The sequence below is a fragment of the Glycine soja genome, chromosome 9, assembly GCF_004193775.1.
Source record: "Glycine soja cultivar W05 chromosome 9, ASM419377v2, whole genome shotgun sequence".
In the NCBI taxonomy this organism is placed as follows: Eukaryota; Viridiplantae; Streptophyta; class Magnoliopsida; order Fabales; family Fabaceae; genus Glycine; species Glycine soja.
Window position 1 is genome coordinate 43,969,419 of NC_041010.1, and position 22,424 is coordinate 43,991,842.

General features: G+C 28.8%; 1 protein-coding gene across 1 annotated transcript; it reads right to left on the bottom strand.

The window, feature by feature from the left end:
- Positions 1 to 322: 322 nt before the first annotated feature.
- On the bottom strand, positions 323 to 2,269 carry LOC114367053 (myb-related protein 306-like). Its single transcript, XM_028324139.1, has 3 exons — positions 1,900 to 2,269; positions 1,557 to 1,686; positions 323 to 1,345 (listed from the first exon to the last, which is right to left on the bottom strand). The coding sequence occupies exons 1-3, from the start codon at positions 2,030 to 2,032 to the stop codon at positions 610 to 612; spliced, it is 999 nt and encodes a 332-aa protein (XP_028179940.1). The 5' UTR covers positions 2,033 to 2,269; the 3' UTR covers positions 323 to 609.
- Between the last annotated feature and the right edge of the window lie 20,155 nt (positions 2,270 to 22,424).

Here is a 22,424-nt window from a genome sequence, read left to right on the forward strand (position 1 = left end):
AACTTAATTCCCAAATACGACTATATGAAAAAAAATGCTTATTCTTTTTATTAATAAAATATATCGTACGTGCATTAAGTGATGGATTGAACAAACAAGTAAAAACCATGTTCTAGAAAATATTTAATTTTTTTAATACACTAAAAGTATCACATAAAAATCCATATGAGCCGGAATAAATTTAAATTATTTTAAAAAAATAACATAAAAAGTTCACCCAATAATAACTAAGTTTGCTGCTGAAAAGAGTAATAAAATGTCCCTTGGTACGTACTATTCCTATTCATTTCAACAACTGGAAGAACTTGAATTACTAGGAAGATTACTTTAAAAACAATTAATTCATAAAGCAAGATCTCGTCGCAAGATCAACTTTACATAAGAGAAGCAAGTTTGCCAGTGTATGGCAACTAACACAGTATGATAATAATCATCATAATGTCAATAATAATTAACATATACACGTCTAGCACCAAAGGCTGGAAAAACTTCTCTCTCTAATAAGGCCGAAGCGAGATTAATTGATGAGGCCCTACCTATAACTTATGAAATAAAATAAAATAAAATAAAAAAATCCCACAGTCTCATATGTCACAAAATGAACCCAACTTAGAAAAACTTGGCATCACCACAACAACCAACTAATTTCTCTTGGCAACCTGCCTCATCAAGGAGCCATTTCTCAAGCAAAGAGAAGGGCATAATTTCTGCAGCAATATTAATATCAGGCTTGCTTTCGTCTTGCAAAACAGTGGCCTCAGGAGACAAGGACTGAGAGAATTGATCAGAGTTTGAAGACTCCAAAGACTGATCAAAATCAAACAAGGATTCAAAATTATTCTCAGACAATTCGGCACTGCTTAGTGGTCCCTTTGCTCCACTACTAGAAGCAGTATCAGCACCTGCTAAGTTGTTGAATGAGTTCTGAGTCATAGACGAGTTGGTTCTTGAGGACTTTGGTGGGTTCTTCATCCAACCCTTGAGCATTCTAGCTATGTTGTCAGCACTTGATACATAGCACACAGATTGTGTTGTTGTTGGTTTTGTGGAAGAGAAGGAGCTGCTACTATCTGAAGGGTTTGAGTTTGAGGCAGATAAACAAGATGGCTTTTTCTCTGGTGAAAGAGCTTCACTGAGGGCTCTCTTTGCCATTTGGATATCAGTTTGGAGCCTTCTTTCCCACTGGCCTCTAGGGATTTGCCTTGAGGCTGAAAACCCTTCTCCAAAGCTACCACCTTCACCGCCTGCTTGCATCTTCTTCAGCTTCTTTCTCAAATGGGTATTCCAATAGTTCTTTATGTCATTGTCTGTTCTTTGTGGAAGGTATGAAGCTATTGCAGCCCATCTGTACCAATAACCAATGTGATCCAGTTAAGCATGTGGATCCAAAAGATAGAACTTCCCAAATCAAAATACTCAAAAACAGTTATAAAAAATAAATCTTCAAAACAAAGTTTTTTTCTTTTTTATAAGCTAAAAGATTTCATTAGTAACTTAATTGCTTGAATTGAACACAAAACTCCAAGTAAGTAGGTGCTTGGAAGATTGACTTGTACCTGTTTCCTAAAAGATCTTGAAGATGGATTATCATCTTCTCCTCTTGTTCTGTGAAGTTACCACGCTTGATTCCTGGCCTCAGGTAATTCGTCCATCTAAGTCTGCAACTCTTGCTGCATCTTGACAACCCTGAAAACAACCCCAAAATGGAAAAATCAATTCAGATCCGTGTTAAGTAAGATAAAACAATGAAACCCAAATGACCAATGTTTAGATCAAAGTGCTATTTCAATCAGAAACTTTTCTAAATAATGATCTAAGAAGCACAACAAAGAACAAGAACCAATATATATTGATATATATACAAAATCATCAAAGTGAGTGGAGGGCTAATTAATTAACCTGTTTTGGCAGGAACTGCCCTCCAATTTCCAGGACCATGTTCCTGAATATAAGACACCAATATGATGTCTTCTTCAGGAGTCCAAGGCCCTTTCTTGACCCCTTCTTTGTCACAACAAGGTGGTCTTCCCATGTCTCCTTCTTGTCTTTCTCTTTTATTTCACCGCCTTTATACTTGTGGCTGTCCTTCTAATTTTCCTAGCCCCTGAAGCTCTCAAAGGAAAAAAAAATATAGGTCGTTTTCCTCTCTCTATCTATGTGTGTGGTGGTGATATGATGATACTATCGTGTTTTCTTTCTTCTCTTTTTATTTCTCTAACCCTCTTTACTTGATAGGGTTGTAATGCATGTGTCCAAGCCTAACCTTTGCTGGATGCACATTTATAGCTAAAAATGAAAGGGGTAAAGGGTATGTATGGTGTGTGATGAGAAGCTGACTTAAACTAGTAAACGAGGTAGCAAGGTCAAAAGTTGACAGCAAGAGCATTAACTGAAGGAGTAGGGGCCAAAATTATTCACCTCTCTCAAAACCGCGTGACATTCAATGTAGCTGAACTGGGAAAAGCTCAATTATCTCTCTCAGCTTTAAAAGTCTATAAACCCCAGCAGATCATTAAATGTAAATATGAGATAAAGCTGACTTTTGCAAAAGCCTAATAAGCTATCGACATTATGTATGCCTTCCTTTGCCTCCTCCCCCTCCTGGTGATCTCAATGAACCACCCCTTTCCCTCTTTTACTAACTTATCTATAAATTAATTGATTGCATTAATATTTCAATTATACCATGATAACTTTGGATAGCGACCATAACCAACTAGAGATGTACTCCTATATTACTATCTCTTTGCTTAGATAGAAAAGTGAGTTTGTACTAAGGGATTATGTTTGGCCAATCAACATTATAAGCTAGTACTACTAGATGTTAAGTTACTACGTTTATTATTTTGTTTGTGAAATTTAATGCATGTTTTGAATCATGTTGACAACCCACAAAATCGCATCAAATCGGTGAAAAACCTAGAAGCTACACAAATAGGGTGGAAATATAGGTTGGATGGAATAAGAATTTGTTTAACTTATTTAAAGAATTGATTCACCTATTATTTGTTATAGCCTTTTTTATATCTGATTTGACCTTTTTGAAAATCTGATTTGATCTAACTTATATCGGGTTTGATATGTAAGTTTGCTTAAATGTTTATTCTCTTCATTTCAAATAATAGTAGTCTTTTGGGTTTTTTTTTTCAATTCTTTTAGCTTTTTAAGTTATTTTTTCCAACAATATTTCTAAATATGATTAAGATAAATTAATATTTGCATTCAAAATATACACCAATCATAAAAATTAATGAAAAATAGAATGTATTTTTTATTAGTGAATAATAGGATTTTTTTTCTAAACTTACATTAATTAAATAATATTTCTTAAACAGTGTGTCTGATAACTGCTATATATAGGTATATTTTAGCATTAAATTATATAGGAACTAGTAATATTTCTCTCTTATTTCTTTCTTTTTTTGTAAATAATTAGAATTATAACATCATTTAAGTTTTTGTGCTGAAAATATTAAAAATTGATAAATTTATGATGCTTAGTGAATAATTGAAGCAGAAAAATAAAGTAAAGCCCAAAAGAACAAATTGGTAATCTGAATACACGCGCTTAGTGTGACTTGAGCTCTCAGCGCGATGCATAGGCTCAGCAAGCATGGCACGCTTAGCATTAGGAAACAAGACTAATTTAAGAAAGCAGACTAATTCAAGAAAGTGAAAGCGCGCTTAGTGCGAGACACGCGTTGAGCGTAAATACCATCATACTCGCTAAACGTACAAGCGCGCTTAACGCAAAGGTTACATGAAAACTAAGTTGATCTGCACCTATAAAAGAAATAAAACAAAAAAAATTAACACAAAATTCAAGAGAATACAATTTTTTATAGAAGGTAAAGGTTAGAAGAAAGAGAAGCAAGCATTAGAGGTCCTTCCTCCCCTTCATTTCCTTCCTCAATTTCCCTCTTTACTAAACATTCCCCTCTTACAATTATAAAACCTCCTATGACAATGAGTAGTTAAACTCCACTTTGTTGGGAACTTGACAGCCAATTACTTTTGATGTAATTTTCTTCCTATCTATTTAATATTATTACCTTTTACATTATTCTTTCTTGTGCTTAATATTATTGTTTATGGCTTGATCACCCATTTGCATGGTAATTTTAGGAGTAGCGTTGAGAAACGTTATTCTCTAATAGAATTGGAAAATGGTATCTAAATAAAGTCATCACTAGGGATAAGTTGATTTTGATTAGCCTGTTATACATCTCTATTCTTAATGCAATTTACTATTTTATCTCTGCAAAAGGATTTTGGAGAAAAAATAGATAAATTAGGCTCTTTCACTCGATGGATCTTGGTTAGAGTATATAAGTAGATGCAAATATATATTGGAATAATTATAAATAGAGAAAATTCATTAATATTGCATAAAAGAGTAACTCTGATAGACTAAGTTCTCAATATTCTCATCTTCTAAGTTTAACTTCTATAATATTGGTTTTTCTCATCTTTTTTGTTTTTGATTAATTAATTTAAATTCATGCTTAATTTCTTGTCTTGTTTATTTTAATTTAATTTTTTGTCAATTTAATTTACTATTTTTCTCACAATTTTTTCAAATCAATTTATTTATTGCCTGAAAATTATATATTCACCTACCTAAGTATAAATAAAATTTATATGGATTAGACATTCGAACTTTCATTTTATTTTTACTATTTGGGATAATTTGATGAACTTGTCAATAGTCTAATAGTGTCATACCAATAATATAGTAACAAAATGAAATTAATGTGTCATAATCTTAGGGGACTATTATTTTGGAATGCAAGAAATAGGTAGTCATATTAATTTTTTAAAAATAGATGACTTATTTTGAATTATGTTAATGGACTAATAGTTAAAGGGAAAAAACTATTTGTAAAATAAACTAAAAACTATGAATTAAAATTATTGCTACTCAAAACATGGGATAAGGGAAAAATAAGTTGGTTAAACGTTATAGGAGTTGAATCTAACTTATTCATATAGTATAAACTTATTTTTAAGGTTTAATATGACTTTTATAGTTTTATTTAAAAATTCATTTTGTAATAAGGCCTCTAAATAGAGTATAACTTTATCATTTAACAAGTTTATCGACTTAACTTTTTATGCATGTTAACATGTTTAATATTTTAAAAAGTAAATAAATATATAATTATAATATATTATTAAAAATGATATAATAAGAATGCTAACAAAAAATTAATATTTATATTTACTTAATTAATAGATGGTCCTATTAGACATAATAAACTTTTTTAATAGACACTTTTTACTAAATACCCTTTTATAAAACTTTTAACCTATTTTATTTCATAAATAAAAAATCTAACATGAAGTAACTTAATATAGGCTAAGTCACATTTTTTCCGAAGCAAACTTCTGAGTTGATTCTTTGGCTAATGTGACGCATGAGATGTAAGTGGATAATTTTTTATGTATGATCAACCCTAACTTTTCTAAGCCAGTTGCTTCGGTTTGATGTCATGGGAATTTTCTTTTTAAGACGCATTATTATGTAGTTTCTCCTTTTGGGCTTACGCAAGTTTGGCCCGTTCAATTCCAAAAACAAAATGGACTAAGTCATAAACTCCTATTAAATAGTTTAACCTATTTTCATCCTAGCTAGTCACGAATAGTGACTTAAATGAAAAATCATATAAGTTCTAATTATGAAATGATAACCAACCCACTATTAGTACATGTTTGGAGACTTGTTCGTAACTCATATTGTGAAAATGTCACGTCAAACAGAAGTAGACACAGAAGTTATTGAGAGTAGGCAAATGCGGATCCATTCTTCCAAAATGCAGATTTAAACATGTTACTTCAAATATGTTGAGAAAACTTAAATTTGCAAACCTGCAATTTGATTTATTATTATATTATATACTATAAACAATTGTAAAGAACTACTACGGTCGACTTTTTTATTATTTTCTAAATTATCGGCTGTATGTTGATTAACCTTTTTTTAAAAGGTATGTTGATTAATCTATATATTATAATATATAGTTATTGGCTAGCTTTTAAAATTAATTATAGCACAATAATAAAAAAATAATAAAATATTGAAAACTAATTATAGTAAGGTTGAAATTAATTAAAACAAAACTTTGTTACTGGAAGAATTCTCATAAATTTATGATCAATGAAGCCTTCTGAAACTTGGAACAAGATCTGTTTATATTTGCGTGGCCTAATAATAGACTGACTTCATCATCCTGCATACAGTTTAATGGCATGATGCATAGATGTGGAGTGTAAACAAGTATGGGTCATCAGTAGTGATGGAAACCAAAGCCACCCCAAACTGTTTATACTTTGAATGAAAACATATTCATAATAAATTCCATAAATGACATTTGGAAGAGTAGGCACCCATACTAAGGCCCACAGCCTTAGAATGTGCTACAGGTGCTACTAATATATATGAGGGTACTGTGAGGGGTCAGAAAGCCTCCATGTGTCTAGCTTTCTAGATTCGCCCATTGCAAGTTGGAACAAACAAGCAGCAGCAGTAGTTAGTTTTCACTTTTCATGATTGATATCTCTTTGAGAATATATATAGTTTAATTTTAGGGTTTACAATTTTTTATCTGGGCTGATTTAAAATACAAAGTATAAAATCAGTGTATTGCATTGCATCCAATACGTACGAAATTTCGTTCGTGTGAGAGATATTTCAAGTGAGGGAGAGAAGTGTCGGTGCAATTTAAAAATTATTTTAGGCCTAGTAAGTTCACTAAGGGCGACATTAATTGAAAGGGTTAAAACTGGGAGTGATTCAGAAAGAAGCACACTCATAATGCATAAAGTAGTGCCAATTACTCTTCAATCTGAGATTAATTAATAAAAGTTTGGGCTGTTTCGATTCGCTTAATTCCGCTCATCCCAAATGATAAGAAATAAAAATATTACCAAACAAGTTAGAAAAAAAATGAGCGAGTATATATACAAGAGAATTGAAGAACAAAGTGTGTTACAAAAAAAAATATTTTTAGAATTTAAATTTAGACATAACTCAATCTTACAAAATTAATTTACAAGGAAGGATCTTCATCTATATACTGTATTTTGGTCATATTATCAATAATGTAGGATTTTTAACATATTCTTTATATCAAAAATTAGATATTTTGAGTGGAAAGTTTATATGACTCAACATTTATATTTAAACATAAATCACATTCTAAGATTATATTATAACATATCCTAATAATTATTATTGAGTCTATTGAATCATTAATAGATCACTCGTAGATGTTTAGTTTTACAAATTTTATCTTCGAAATCTCAAACCTTAGCATGAGAGTGTATGTTGGATTCGACTTTTACTAATGATATAAATAGTCAAATTAAAGTATATAATTAAAGAACAACCTCTTAACTTACAAATGGAATTTAGAAGAATTTACAAGGTTGAGTTGAGTATAAATGATATTCCAATGAAACTGCATTCAATGTCTAAAAAAAAGGTTCTCAGGACCATCAAAGATCACATCGTGTTTGCAAATTAGTCGAGGAACTATAGGGCCTAAAGGAAGCCTCAAGAACTTAGTTTAAAAGACTTGGTAAAACCTTAATGATCAATTAATAGAGATTTCAAGGGGTAAAGGGTGATGCATCTTTTTGTTTGTCTACAAAACTAAAATTCACATAATTTTTATTTTAATCTATGTTGACGACATTTTAGCGCTAGTTTCTGAAAATGACAAATATCTTTCGTAGATTAACAAGAAAAATAAAATTCTTGCTTAGGACCTATACTTCTTGTGGATCAAACCGTATAGGAACGAAACTAGGGTGTATCTCCACGGCTCCACCAAGGGAAATACACCTTATACTCGTACGATTTTCTCAAGAAGTTTGACATGCCAAAGTCAACTCTATGTCCAACACCATTGGTTAAAACATATTTCTTTCTGTGAATAAGATGGTGAATCATTTATACTTCCACGCACCATGGATCGAAGCACCATTGGAGCACCTCGACACTTGATGCCTGCTTTATTCGAGATCAAATTCTAGCTTTACAATTCAAAGTATGTTATGTCCCCACCTCTAACAAATTTATAGATAGATTCGCAAAGACATTAATTGTCTCACTCGAAATTTTGGAGCTTCTTAACTTGGAGTGTATGCAACCCTGCATTTGAAGGAATGAGTTAAAATTGAATATTCTAAATATACCAAGGGATAATATCTTTTATTCCAATCCTATCAACCAGCTAAAGTTTCTTTATTTCCCTGCATTATTATGCTATATGTATCATATCCCACTTGAGATTCCTTGTTTCCTTGCACGTACTATACGTGTTTGTTACATTTATGTGTGTTGTTTTTAATCAAATAATACAAGTTTTAAAGCCTTGGAAAACTATTCTCTAAAATATATATTTTTTCCATGATCAAAAGATATTAATTTGGATATATTATCACAAAAAAAAAAATTCATGCTTCTAAATGAACATTTGGTAGGGGAAAAGTTATGAGTTTTTAAAAATTATAGGCGGAGAATCTTAATTTATGGTGCATGATATTCATTTTAAAAAGATAAGATTTTTGAAAAATGATATTTTTTGGGAATTTTTTTAAAATAATTTTTCATGAAAATTTTTTTATGAGGGGAGGTAAGAATCTTATTTTGTCAAATTTAATTTTTCTTTTACTATAATAAAAATGTCATGTTAGATTTATTACATTATTTCATGTGATAAATAATTAAAATAATTGATAAAAATATCACATAATTCTTTCATTTTAAAAAAAATATATATATCTAAATTCTAAACATTTTTTATCATCAATCAAATATATTTTATTTATTTCAAAAAAACATGATTTCTAGAATTTATAATTCCTAAGCATCATAACTTTGGAACATCAAAAAATTTATCTACTATGTACGTTAGTTAGCCTATAAAAAACGATATGATGTACGTTAATTAGATCTGAGAAGAGATATTACATTCCATTTCTATCAAATATTAAAAACGCTGAACATGTATGTTTCCTGATAATGATGGCAACCTTATAATTCAAGCTATTAAAGCAGGTGTCTGGTCCCAACAATATAAAACAGCAGTAATATTATTATGGTTAGGACCAAGTAAGTTTGTGCCCTTTACCAGGTCGTCAACCTAACAAGAGTCAAGGTTCTTGTATTTTACTTTCTTATTAAGCATAGCTTCTTCAAGGCAATCGGCATTTAAATCACGGCTGAGATTCAAAAGTCAAATAAGCTACACTACAGACAAAAAAAAAATCTCTTAATTGTGACATATTAAAAGTGGTTATATAAACACGATGTGATTGCAAATTGTCATTTACAACTAATTTTGTAACATCTTGAGACTAGAAATAAGAAAGTGATTATTTTTTCATAAAATCAGTAAGTTGCGACATATATTTCTACTTTTTGTCCAAAATTATTTATTGTATAACCAGTTTTTCAAAGTAAAAATATTTTTAAAACATTTTATATATCGTCATCACGATTGAAAAAGCCATGCTAAATATTTAGAAATAAGAAAGTATATATTTTGGTTATCTTAATTCTTTGGAAAACAGACATAAAATAGGTCGCTGATTTATTTATTTTTTTAGTATTTTTTTCATCATATATATAGATAACAACATTAATGAACTTGATATTCAGAAATAATTATTGTAAAAGAAATCAGTTATGGTAGAAAGAAGTTGGGTATATGGTTTTAAGAAATGACTGAAAGTCCATCTTCGTCATTAGCTAGCTCATGCAATAACTTTCCATATTTTTGTTCCATTTTATTATGTTCTACCATCTTTCCCAATTCATGTTCAGCAGCTCCTACCTATACTCCTTTCTTAGCTTTCAGAGTTTCATCTTTTCTTACAGTCACATACATATCTAACTATGATAGTGGTCATCGTTGTTTGCTGGCTTTATTACACAAATGGATAATTTAAAAAAAATTCAAAAATATTACGAGTGTAAATAAGTCATATTTTAAAACATAACTTTAAATACTATTCTCTTTTTTTAAAAAAAAAATATGAATTCATGATTACAATCACCCTTCCGTCTTTTTTTAAAAAAAAAATATCGAAATCTTTTAAAATTTCACTTTTTTAAAATATTTTAAAAAAAGATTAAAATCGTTATTATGATCACAACTTCATAAATTTTTAAAAGAATAAGAAAATAATACTTAAAGTTGTGTTTTAAAATACAACTTAAAAAAATCTAACTTTCTAGAGTCATGTTTTAAAATATGACTTTCTTAATATGCAGTCGTATTTTAAAATATGATTTATCCATACCTATAATATTTTCAAACTCTATACATTTTATAATTTAAAAAAAAAATTATCCATTTGTGTAAAAAAACCTTGTTTGCTCCTCATAACGTTGTTTTTTAGAATGTTTTCTCGATCCATTCTATGGTTAAATTCACCTTATTGAACGAAACAAAGGAAATAGTCCATTCTTATTGATCTAGCTAGCAATTGGTAACCCAGTATCCATCACACCCAAAGTTTGGTTGATAAAATAATTTTAATAGAACGAATTTTTAACCATAAAATATAATTATATAGACTGCGGGTGTCTAAACTAATTTCGGTTAGGATTTTTATTAGCCGTATAGCAAGACAAATTCCTTTTTTATAGCATCGAATTTGGCTTTGAATATCCGAAGTTCTGAATTGGTGTACTCCCAAAAACAGAACAAATCTATATACCACGAGGTGAACATAATGATGCAGAAGCTGTGTTTCCCCGCTACCCATCATCCACCAGACACAATACCTACCCTAGCTCCATCCAAGCCATTTTTTCTCTATCCCCAGTCCCCACTCAAGAGGTTGAAAAAGGGTTTTTCTTCATTCATTTATTTTCTTTTTCTTTTGTCATTATTTTCTTCTTCTTTTTCTTTGGTCAAGATCAATATTTTCTTTTAAAATCCTAATCCGCGAATGCTGTCTTGCATCAGAATAGAACTTTCATAGGTGGTCTCGACAACCTTTTTCCTTTCTTTTTTTATTTATTCAGATCAAATTTGGTTTGGATTTTGGTAGAAAATTTTATTAGGTTGATTTTATGACGGAGGCTAACATGGACCACCATCGTATGTGGGCCATGGTACACCACTAATTTTAATCTTTAGATTAATCCGAACACCCCATTACTAAGTTACACTCTCCACACTATAATTTTTCTATTTGACTGTCATAGCCTCCTCCATTAAATGCCCTTGTTCCCTCGAACACTGCCTCTTCCTCTCCTCCCTCCCCACCGCAATCACCATGACACCCATGTTGCATCATTTCCACACCTGAGAACCAAGAAACAACACAACACAATAAAGAGACTATTAACAAACCTACCCATTAACCTCTTCTACAACAAAAAACATCATCAAAATGGCAACTCGCATGTTGCACCCGATGATAATGAGGTGGAAGCAAATGACGTTGCTGTCAACCACGAAATCTCATAACAATAACTCGGCAAGTTTCATTTCGCTTCTTAGGGTGGTAGCCTTCATTGAGGCACTTGCCGACAAATCACTTATTGTTGTCATTATAAACAAGGCACTTGCCATCGTCGTCGTCGGAGGTGTAATTTCATAGTACCTAAAGTGAGGGTTGTCATCAAATTTTTCTCTGACCCAACCGGGTTTTGGTGAACCCAAATCAAACACAAGCCTTTTCTTCATAGTTGTGACTTGTGATAGTGGCACCACACCCACATGAGTGATGCTGCATTCGCACTCATGTTCACACCAATGTCGACAATGGCATTGGCATGTCTGCTTTTGACAACGGGTTTCAACAATTTGGAGATGTGATTTCGTGCATGCAAATGTGGTCTGGTGAAGAGATTGCGGTTTTAGGGATTCGAGAAATGAGGAACTTAGCATTGCATGCAGGAACTAACATGATAAATAAAGGTTGTGTGTATCGTTTTTTATTGTCAATTTTTTTACAATTCACACATTATAACATTTTACATGCTGATCTTTCATATAATATTTCTAATTATCAAACCTTTGTTGGTTAGAATTCTTTTATAGATAGATTTTTTTAAAATCTTAACATTACTTTTAATAACAATGATTATCCCACAAATAAATACGAGAATTTTTTATATATTTTATTCTTACTCGTATCTTTTTTGAGAATTTTTTTAAAAAATAACCCATTTCATAATTGTTCTAAGACAAGTACCTTAACTTTAAAGTTTTCAAGTGATAAATTACTAAAAAATAAATGTATTTTATTGGTGTAAATAATACCAATTAATTTCTTAAAATCATTTATAATTATACGATATAATCACTTAATTTGTATCATATATGTATCATTTTGAATTCATTCGAGGTGTTACACTAAAAGTCGCAATCGTGAAAAAATCCATGGGTATTCATGGGTAATGAACCCCACAATTCAAACTAAACCAATTAGTTTGAATTTTTTTATTTCGATTCAATCCAACTCAAATCAATTGGAACATATAATAATTAGTTTGGGTGACCGATTCAAAATTTCAAATTTAAACCAATCTGAATCAAACCAAATATATATTATTAAATTTTATTATTTTTTAAATGTTAAGGTTACTTATATTTTTATGTCTTTTTGTGCATCTCATTAGTACACACACTCAATAAACTCACTTTGATATTTTCATTTTTCTTTTTCACATAATCCTACAAGGGCGTAGCACATGTACATTCACAAAGTCTCCTCTAACCATCGTCCTGTCTTCTCATGATGGTTGTTAACATCATCGATCCTCCTTTGGACTTCCACTCGATCCATGTTGATAGAACAATTTTGAGCTTCCACCATCCTCATGAAAGATTTGACTAATTTGACTTATGTCACATGATAGATTTAACATATTTTATATTTTTTTTAAACAATTTTTATTATTTTTTATCGGATATCTAATGATCTAAAGTGAACTAATACGTTCATAATTAATTGGGTTTAATTCAGGTCAAGGCGAAAAAAAATCTGATATCCAAACCAATTGATTTGGATTTCACTTTCCCCAAATTGAAGTCAACCCGAGACATAAACACTCCTAAAAAATCTAGAAAATTATGTGAATTTTATTGATGTCTCTCTCTTAATTTCCCTCTTTATGACACGTGTAGGAAGCATGCATCCTTCTTTAGTTCTTTTGTAGTATTTTTTTTCCTCGTCAAAGCATGCATCCTTCTTTAGCCATATTGTTAAAATTCTTTTGGGCTACACGGCCCAAATCAAAGAGCCTGTAATTTTCAATTTTAAAACCTCGATAGCTGAACTACATTATTTCATTTATTTGTATCAGTAGTATATCTTATAAACACAGAAAAGGTCTGTCAAAGAAAAACTGAGGAGGAATTGCAAAATAATTTATCACAGATAAATTCACCAATTATAGGAGAAATTTTATATTAGGAAAAACTGTGGGACTGTTAAGATTATAAAACATGTTATGTACTAATAGTAGAAAATATATTTATATTGTTATTTAATCATAAATTATTATATATGATAAATTTATTTATTTTAATAATAATTATGTTAAAATTTATATTAACATAATTTTTTTAGTGCAAAAAAATTTATACTAATAGTACATAGTAATTAAACTCTAAATTTAAAGTCTAATACCTGTTTAATTGTACAAAAATTAATATAAAGAATTTTTTTGTTGTTGAGGGAAAATATAAAGAAGATAGTATATACATAATTGGAATTTTTTTATTTCAATAAAGTATATCATTATCAACTTTTCAATGTAAGAGCGATTATGGTCTCTCTCTTTTTTTCTATATCCAAGTTATCTTCGATTAGTTAAATATGTAGACCAACTCTTCTAGGGACTGCTTGGCTAAAAAGAAGAAAAGAGAGGAATTTTAACGGAGGGAAAGAGAGATAATATTGTTTTCTTGTTTGGTTTGGTTAAGAGGGAAGGGGAGGAATTTTAATGGAAGAAATGAGAGGTGAAGTTTTTTAATTTGATTTACAAGTAGATGGGAAATATTTTAGAATTTAATTTAGATTTGTATCTTATAATTTAAAATTTTAAGATATAAATAAGGATAATTTAATCATCATAACTGAAATATTAAACTCCTCCAAATCCTTCCAATATTTTAGGGGAGCTAAAATTGGATGATAAAGGATTTTACTTCCCTCCATTTCCCTTTTCCTCCTCAAAAGTTCCTCATCCCCCAACCTTTCTTTCATTTTCCCAACCAAACACAATGTTGATATTATGAAAAGATAGGAAGAATGAGGGTAATTTATCTAAAGAAAACTGTTTTAATTTAAGATACATAATTAGAAATTAAACTCTAATCAAATATTTGTTTAAGATATTCCAAATCTAAATATTGACGTATTAAGAATTAATGTGTATAAGGTAGTAAGATGGGACTGTTAATTTTGACGGAATTCTAAGATATCATTGATCAAAATGTTCTTTACATGATCAAGATCCAAGGCCAGTGTACGGTGGTGCGGCTCCCTAACATGACTGAGACACTGTGAGCAAGAGGTTGTATACTCGCAAAAGATATTTTAATGCTCTAGTAAGCAATGATTCCACCAGAATGATGATATTTAATAAATGTTTATCTACTATGATAACCTTGTATTTTTAGAAGTTTAAGATTAGTTTAATTCTTTAGCATGGCCCCAAAGCTTCTCAAAGGTGATAACCTATACATGTTGTTGCTTCCTGCACTTCTTAAGTTGCTTTATGTATTATTATTTTTTTAATTGTTGGATTAGTCATTCTGAAAAAGTGTAATATAATTTTACATTTGTGATCATGCTAGAAAGACAAAGCAACTTGTAAACGCAAAAAGCAGTAAACAACTATGCAACGATAATTGCTTCCTGCACCTCCCTTTTTACTTCCTACACCTCCCAAAAAGATCTGAGCAAACATAAATACCCCTGCCTCTCCCAAGCAAATCCCACCTCCACACAATATCACTGTCGACCCAAACAACACTGCCACAACCACCCACCACCATCTTTGTCGACCCTTATGTGAAAAAAAGCACAAAGTCAAAAGAGGGTCAAGTTTTGTAGCTTGCTTTCCTTTTCGACTACTATGTGCTTCTTTTTTTGCATAAGGATCAACAATAATGTTGGTGGGTTATTGCGGCGTCTGTGTTTGGGTTGAAAATGGTATTGGATGGAGGTGAAACTTGCTTAGGATAGGCAGGGGTATTTGTGTCTATTCAGGTCTTTCGGGAGGTGCAGGAAGTAATTTCCCTATACAACCTATTATTCATTACATCCAGTATTGAGTTCAAAAAACACATGGGCTGACGCAACAACTTGAACTGAGATGACCCATTATGCATATTGAACCTCCAGTCTAGTCCAAAATAATAATTATTCTTAAAACTTTTTTTTTGTAGATTAAATTGTGTGGAATTATTCTTAATTGATTGTCTAATTTTCTTTTAATATATTAGTCTTGTGTTGTACATTTGAATTTTTTTTACATAACTAACCAGGGACAGATGGTAGAAATTGAGCGATGTCTTCTCTTTGATAAATATTTTGTTTTTCAATTAATATTCGACTATTTGCACATTTAAGTTAATATAATGTCTATAAATAATTCCAATTTCTGTTGCTATCTTTTTTTCCTATGTGATAGAATTTAAATTATGATTCTATAGAATATTTTTATTTATTTTTAATAAAAATTCTAATTAATAATAAATTGTATAAATTATTTACTTATTCTATATGTTACTGTTAATTAATAGACGATGTCTTAAGAAATCAATAGCGATATTTTAACTTGAAATATTAATCTGGAGTATTAAAATAGCTACTAGAGTACTGGGAATTGAAACTAGAAAGTTCGGTGGAGTAAATAGCATTAAATAGTTTAGACTTTAGATGAGTCAAAACCAACTTTAGTTTGTGTATAATTTAGTGGCATGTTCTGAAAGTCACTAAAATCCAGGAGGTGAAGTGTATTAGCATTTTTTAGGATGAATTGAATATATTATTAGTTGAAATTTAGAAAGTTTATATTATCAAGTATCTAAATGTAAATTGTTTCTAAATTGATGTATTATCTGTTAGGCATTCAATTCAATGGATCATTATAATTTTATTTTTAGTAAAAGACATAGTGGATTGAGAAGAGACCGTATTTATAATACATGTTGCCTTAAAGGATTTGTTTAAATAGTGTTATAAAGTTTCACATAAGTTAAGAATCAAGATTAGGAATTGTTTATAAATATTTTTTTTCTTCTTAATTTACTATGATATTTTTTTAAGAATAAAATCATGATAATTCATCGTATACTTCAGTGGATAATATCTTAAACATCAGAACTTAATAAAATTTACAAACTTGAGGTTGGAACATAAATATTTTATAAGTATACTTTAAACATAATAATTTCTTTTAAAATTATCACAAAAAAAAGTTGTGACATCTGATTCAATTTTAACATTTAAAGATATTTTTGCATAATGCAAGTTCAATATTTTATAATTGGATTAAGAATCATATGGTTATATAAAATATATTTAAAAAGTACAGTTTTTTTTTCTCACTTACGAGAATGAATACTAAAACTTGTTATATAGAGTAGGATGGATCATTCATCTATCATTGTTTCGGAGTTTAGTTTTCATATATTATTAATGTAAAACTTTCTAAAAATTGTTAAAGAAGTAGAAATCACTTTTCTTTGTATAGCTTCTAAAATAATTATTATGAAAAAACAAATGTTGTACATAATAATAAAAAAGATGACTGATGAGAGACAAGTTGGTTTAGCTCAGGAAAGAGAAGAGGATAGAAGAAGGAATGAAACAAAAAAGATATTAAGGAATTTAAATTAGGAAATAAGAAAAGAAGAAGTGATCAATCTTAAAAGATAAATATTTTAAAACTAAGAATATTTATATAAGAAGAAAGTATAGTTCATATTTAATCAAAAGAAAAAATAATTAAAAGAAATCGAATGTACAAGAAAAAAAAAAGGAACTCTCACAGATTCAATAACTGTTTTTTTTTTTACAAATTAAATAACTGTTCTAATATAGAAAGTCACCAAAACCCGATGACATAAAATTCATTGCATAAATATTTTTCAACTAGAAAGAACACGTCGATTAATATTAATAATTTCCCACTTAATTAGCCCAAAGTCCGCAACCCTGTCTCCTCTGCCATCAGCTTCTTTGTCTTTTTTTTTTTTCATGACATAGGTTTTCGGCATTCTCGTATTTAATTAATTAACGACTTAATCTATACTAATAATAAAGAAAATATTTATATTTTGTGTCCATGTTTTATTGGACAATTTTATTCTTAAATTGTTTCTTAAATTTTTAAATTTTTCTTCTAATTTATATATATATATAATAACTTTTCACTATTTCTATATTGTTAGTTTTTTTATTCAATCACCTTTATTTATTAACTGTATTTAATTTCAATTTTTTTATTATTTAAAAAATTTAGAGAGATATAATAATAATAATAATAATAATAATAATAATAATAATAATAATAACTCCAGTATGCCAGTAGGGTGAGAAAAGTTGATACCAAGAAGAAAAGAAAACCACAAGAAAACACCAACTTTTGTTGGAGTTTTTGTGTAGCTAAGTTGTATTATTGGGTTTGAACTTTGAAGTTTTGAACCGACAAATGTTGTTATATATCTCTTTGGAACAAAAATTCTATACGTGAAACTCAAGTTATTCACGGAACACGGTTTCAAGATGAACCGTGTTTGTAATAGCAAAACTATTCTTAATTGTTTGCCCAATTTGTCCAAGGTGCAGGAACAACGACATAATTCATTTAGAGAATAAAGAAAAAAGAAATAAAGATGAACGTGATTTGACTTGAGTTCAAATTTCAATTGCAGGGTTGCAGCATTGTTAGACCAACTTGTAGTCGAAGATATTGAGGGTGTAAAATGTATATTACCAATACACTACTGTCAAGCCAATCCTTGATTCTGAAAATTTGTTTCAAACCTTGTGTGTTTTTAATTTTATGAGTATCTTTTTATTAAATAGATTGTTTTTCACTTTAACTCTAACAATATATATTTTATGTACACTTAAAATTAAGTATAGTTGTGAACTATACAAGCCTAAGCCAACAATGTATTACTTTCAATTTAAAGACATGAATAAAGTTAAAACCTCATTTTATTATCTTCCATCAATATTTTAGTTAATAAATAAGATTTAATATTTAATTCATTTAAGTCAAGTTTGACAATAATCTTAATTATGTGATTGTTAACAAATGTTTGAACTCCTCTAAAAAAAATGTTGAACTTGGACACAAAACATTAGATTCTGAGATTTAATGTAAAACAAATCTTTTAGTCAATTCGTTAATCAAACGAAACTTTAAAAGATAAATGGACGAATTTTAACAACACATTGTATCAAGTATGTGTTTTGAAAATGTTAGAATGTGAAAATAACGTGAGAAGATACACATTGCGTCTTTGACATGTTTAGAACACACAGTAATACATCTATTCGGTATGAAACTGATAAGATCTTACACATAAGCATGTGACTTATATGATCCAATGCAAAGAAGACATGTGTAAAGAATTATTAAAAAAGATTTTATATAAATAAAGATTATTTATATGTTATATGATTCACTTTAGGTCCATGGTTAGATAGAGCTAGAGAGGGTATTAATAGATGTTGTTGAACTTAAGCACACTTTGATTTCTCTCTCATGCATCATTCAATTTGAACAAAAATATATTTAGATGTTTTTGTTATTATTTTTCTTTTTGAAAAGCACTTTCATATTATAACAATAACAACAGTAATGTTTAAATATTGTTTTATTCACATAGAAAGACGCAAAAAAAAAAAAGATAATTTTTCTTTTAAAAATCGACCTAATTTAATCCACAAACATCCATGAATTCAGCCCATTACATTTTGCATATATGGAAGCACAAATAGGCAACATTAGACTCCACATTTTGACACCCATGCAATTTTGGCCTACCTGACTCCTCTCGCTATTTCACAGATCATATGACTCAAAGTACCTTTTTAAGTTTGTCTTCTTTTGATTCGAATCTTCCTTTGGGTGGGGTTGTACGCTTGTACCGAGACTTAGGGTAAAGCAACTATTTGGTTAAAAAATAAACAACTATGGTCAATGCATGTTGAGGATATCGCCTAGCCAAAACAGATTTGAAGTTTTCAACAGTTATATATTATCGACAAAATATTTTTTTATTAGTTGAGTTTTGCGTCATTTTTTATATATAACCTTGATGTATTATGACTATATTTAGATAATTATTTCACAAACAATTATAAAAAAATAAAAATAAAATGTAAACTGAACTAAATTTAGCTCGTAATAACTAAAATCAATATTTATACACTAACTCTAATAAAAGCCCTTCCATTTTTTAGATGAAATTCCTTCCATTTAACTTATGCAAAAGTTGAAGTACATAAATTTATGTTAGCTAGAAAAGAAATTGAATATATTTTGCTTCCTTATCTTATTTTTCTATAAATACTCAATAGCAAAATTGATCAAAGACCTGTCTTAAATTAAAGATATCTTTCTTTTTTAAGATAAACCATAGAGTGTAATATAGTAATCGATACTTTAGCCAAAAATAAAATGAGTTTAAAATTAGGCAGGATAGTTTATGATATTCTTCCAAGTTTTATCTCGTTGTGTTGTATTGCTTGATGATAGTTCATCTCACTTTGAAGGTAGTTAGTCAAATTTATTTTAAAAATAAATAGTTAATAATAAAGTCAATAAATATTTCACATCAATATCATGATAAAAAAAATGCATTTAAAATAGTTATATTGGTCTTTTTAATTCCCTATTTATTATTCTAAAAACAAAAAAAAAACTCTTATTTACAAAAAAAAATACATGTAATCTTAACAAATTTTAATTTGAGTTTAAATTTTTAATTTTGACATGTTAAAATAGGTGAAACTCCCCTAATCCCATGTTTGATGGAAGGGAGAGAATGGAAAACAAAAGATAAACACATGCATGTTTGATTTACCTGAAAATTTTACATATATTATACATCCAATTATAGTCTATGAGAATTGACGTTTTGGTACCTCACTTTTTGATATTTCACTTGATAACACTTTATTTAACTTTCTTATTGGTCAGAATCATTTATTAGTCACAATTAGAATCCTTGGATTGTTGATTGTCCACATAAATCAACATAAGACTTTTCATTGCTCCAACCACTATTATGAAAAACAGCTTTTGCGTTGGTTAATTTGGGCATTCTATATCAATTATTAACTGTTGTTGAAGTCAATGTCATAGAAAGTCTTTGAAGATGATTTCACAGAAAATCATGTTAAAATGTATTTTTTTTTTAAAAAAATATTGAGGATTCTAAGACGATTTTTTAAAGAACCGTCTTAAAATATATTTTTTTTAAAAAATGAAAAATATTTTGAGGATTCATCTAAGACGGGTTAACCCAAACACATTTAGTTGTGAAGTTATTAAGTGATGAACTACAAAAAAATAGATGCAATTTATTTATATAAGTAATACTAATAAATTTCTTTAAGTTATTCTCAATTCTACAATTTCATACTTCTACAACATTTGGATCCCTCCCATTCAAGTGTTTAATTGATTCATTCATGTGTCTCTCCCACTATAAGTCTTTCAAGATCCACTCTTTTGCATTAACAACCACTTTTCACTTTCATCAGCACCTAAGATGTTATATGTCCACCAACATGATACTTTTTAATGTGCTTTGGTCACACTCATACACTTCCTAGGAGACTTTTTAGGAGGTCAACATCCCAAAATCGCTTCAAGCCAAGCACATGGAATTCTTAACTGATGAGTTTCCAAAAAGTAAATATATCTTGTTGGTATAAGTAATATTAATTGATTACTTAAGTCATCCTTAAATATATAGTCTTATACATGCACAACATATGAACGCCTCCATTTGGATGCCTACTCAATTCATCCGTCCCGCTAGAAGCCTGCTAATAACTACTCCTTATTTGTGTCTCATTTCTTTCATATCAGTGATCACTTCCTATCGTCATCAACACCCCAAATGTTACAAAGATCATATATGAGGAAAAATCAAATTACACTAGTTTAATTTTGATAATTATTATACCATTTTTATAACTTGATATAAAATGTGATTTTTATTGATTCAACCATTGAATTATATTTATGTATTATCAAAATCATTTATGTCAAATTTTTTCAAAATTGAACAACAACAAAAATATAATCAAATGATTCATATTTTAATATATTTTGAAATGTTTATATACGTTGATTTTAATTTATATAAAAGAGATAACAAATGATCTTGGAATAATATAAAATTTTACATATGTGATTTATATGAAAAAAACTTTTAATCTAACGGTGAGTTTTAAAAAATTATTATTCAATTGAAATTTATAAAATGATATAATAATTATTAAAGTTACACTAATTCAATTTGATCTTTCCGATAAATAGATAGATAGATAAAAGTTAATTTTGTTTTAAATTTGATTTGTTTTTCTTTATAAAAGTGATACATATTTTATCACATATAACTAGTAAGTATCTCGTATAATGTATTGGTATATTTATAAAAATGAAAAAAAAACAAAAAAAAACTTTGCAAAATAATCTATTTTTTTTTACAGGACAAACCAATCTATACCTACTTTACATTATCATATTTTTTGTACTATTTGATCCTTTAAATAACATTATAAATCCTACCACTATTAAAAAATTACCATACAAATAATTGCATATAAAATCCAATTTTAAGATAAATATACACTCTCATTTTTTTTTAGTTTCTATCTTTTTCACTTTTTTTATTTAAAAAATATAGGGAGGCATTGAATGTCTCTTTTCTCCCAGCTTTAATTAATAAAATTGATTTTAATAATAATTTTCAAATATTATATTATATTTAATATAAACTGAACGCAGGACAAAAAATGAAGAAATTTAAATATTGATTATTAAAATTTTAAAAAGCAAAATTTTATTTGATTTAAATAATCAATTAAAAAATAAATTAATAATTTTTTTGGAAAAAATTTACAATATATATCATAATATGAAAAAAGACGCATAACTTCGTAAGGAGGGAGAATGCTGGATTTTATAAGATTCGAGTACGAGATCTCAAATTTAATATATAGTGAGATTTTGTGTTTCTAAATTGGGCAACATTAATAGATAGAATATTGTCAGAGCTAAATCATACTTAACAAAATATCCTTTTTAGTAATGCAAAAGAGTAGAGAATATCACTCCCGACACTCCAGATTTTTTAAAATAATTTTACCGTTTCTTTTATGGATTAACTTCATTACTTCTCTTCCCTCGT

Bases quoted from the DNA above. Each gene is read 5' to 3' on its own strand.
- LOC114367053 (XM_028324139.1), bottom strand. From the start codon at position 2,032: ATGGGAAGACCACCTTGTTGTGACAAAGAAGGGGTCAAGAAAGGGCCT. The intron at 1,687-1,899 runs GTTAATTAATTA...GGTTGTTTTCAG, and splicing joins GGCAGTTCCTGCCAAAACAG to GGTTGTCAAGATGCAGCAAG. The intron at 1,346-1,556 runs GTACAAGTCAAT...TTATTGGTACAG, and splicing joins CAAGATCTTTTAGGAAACAG to ATGGGCTGCAATAGCTTCAT.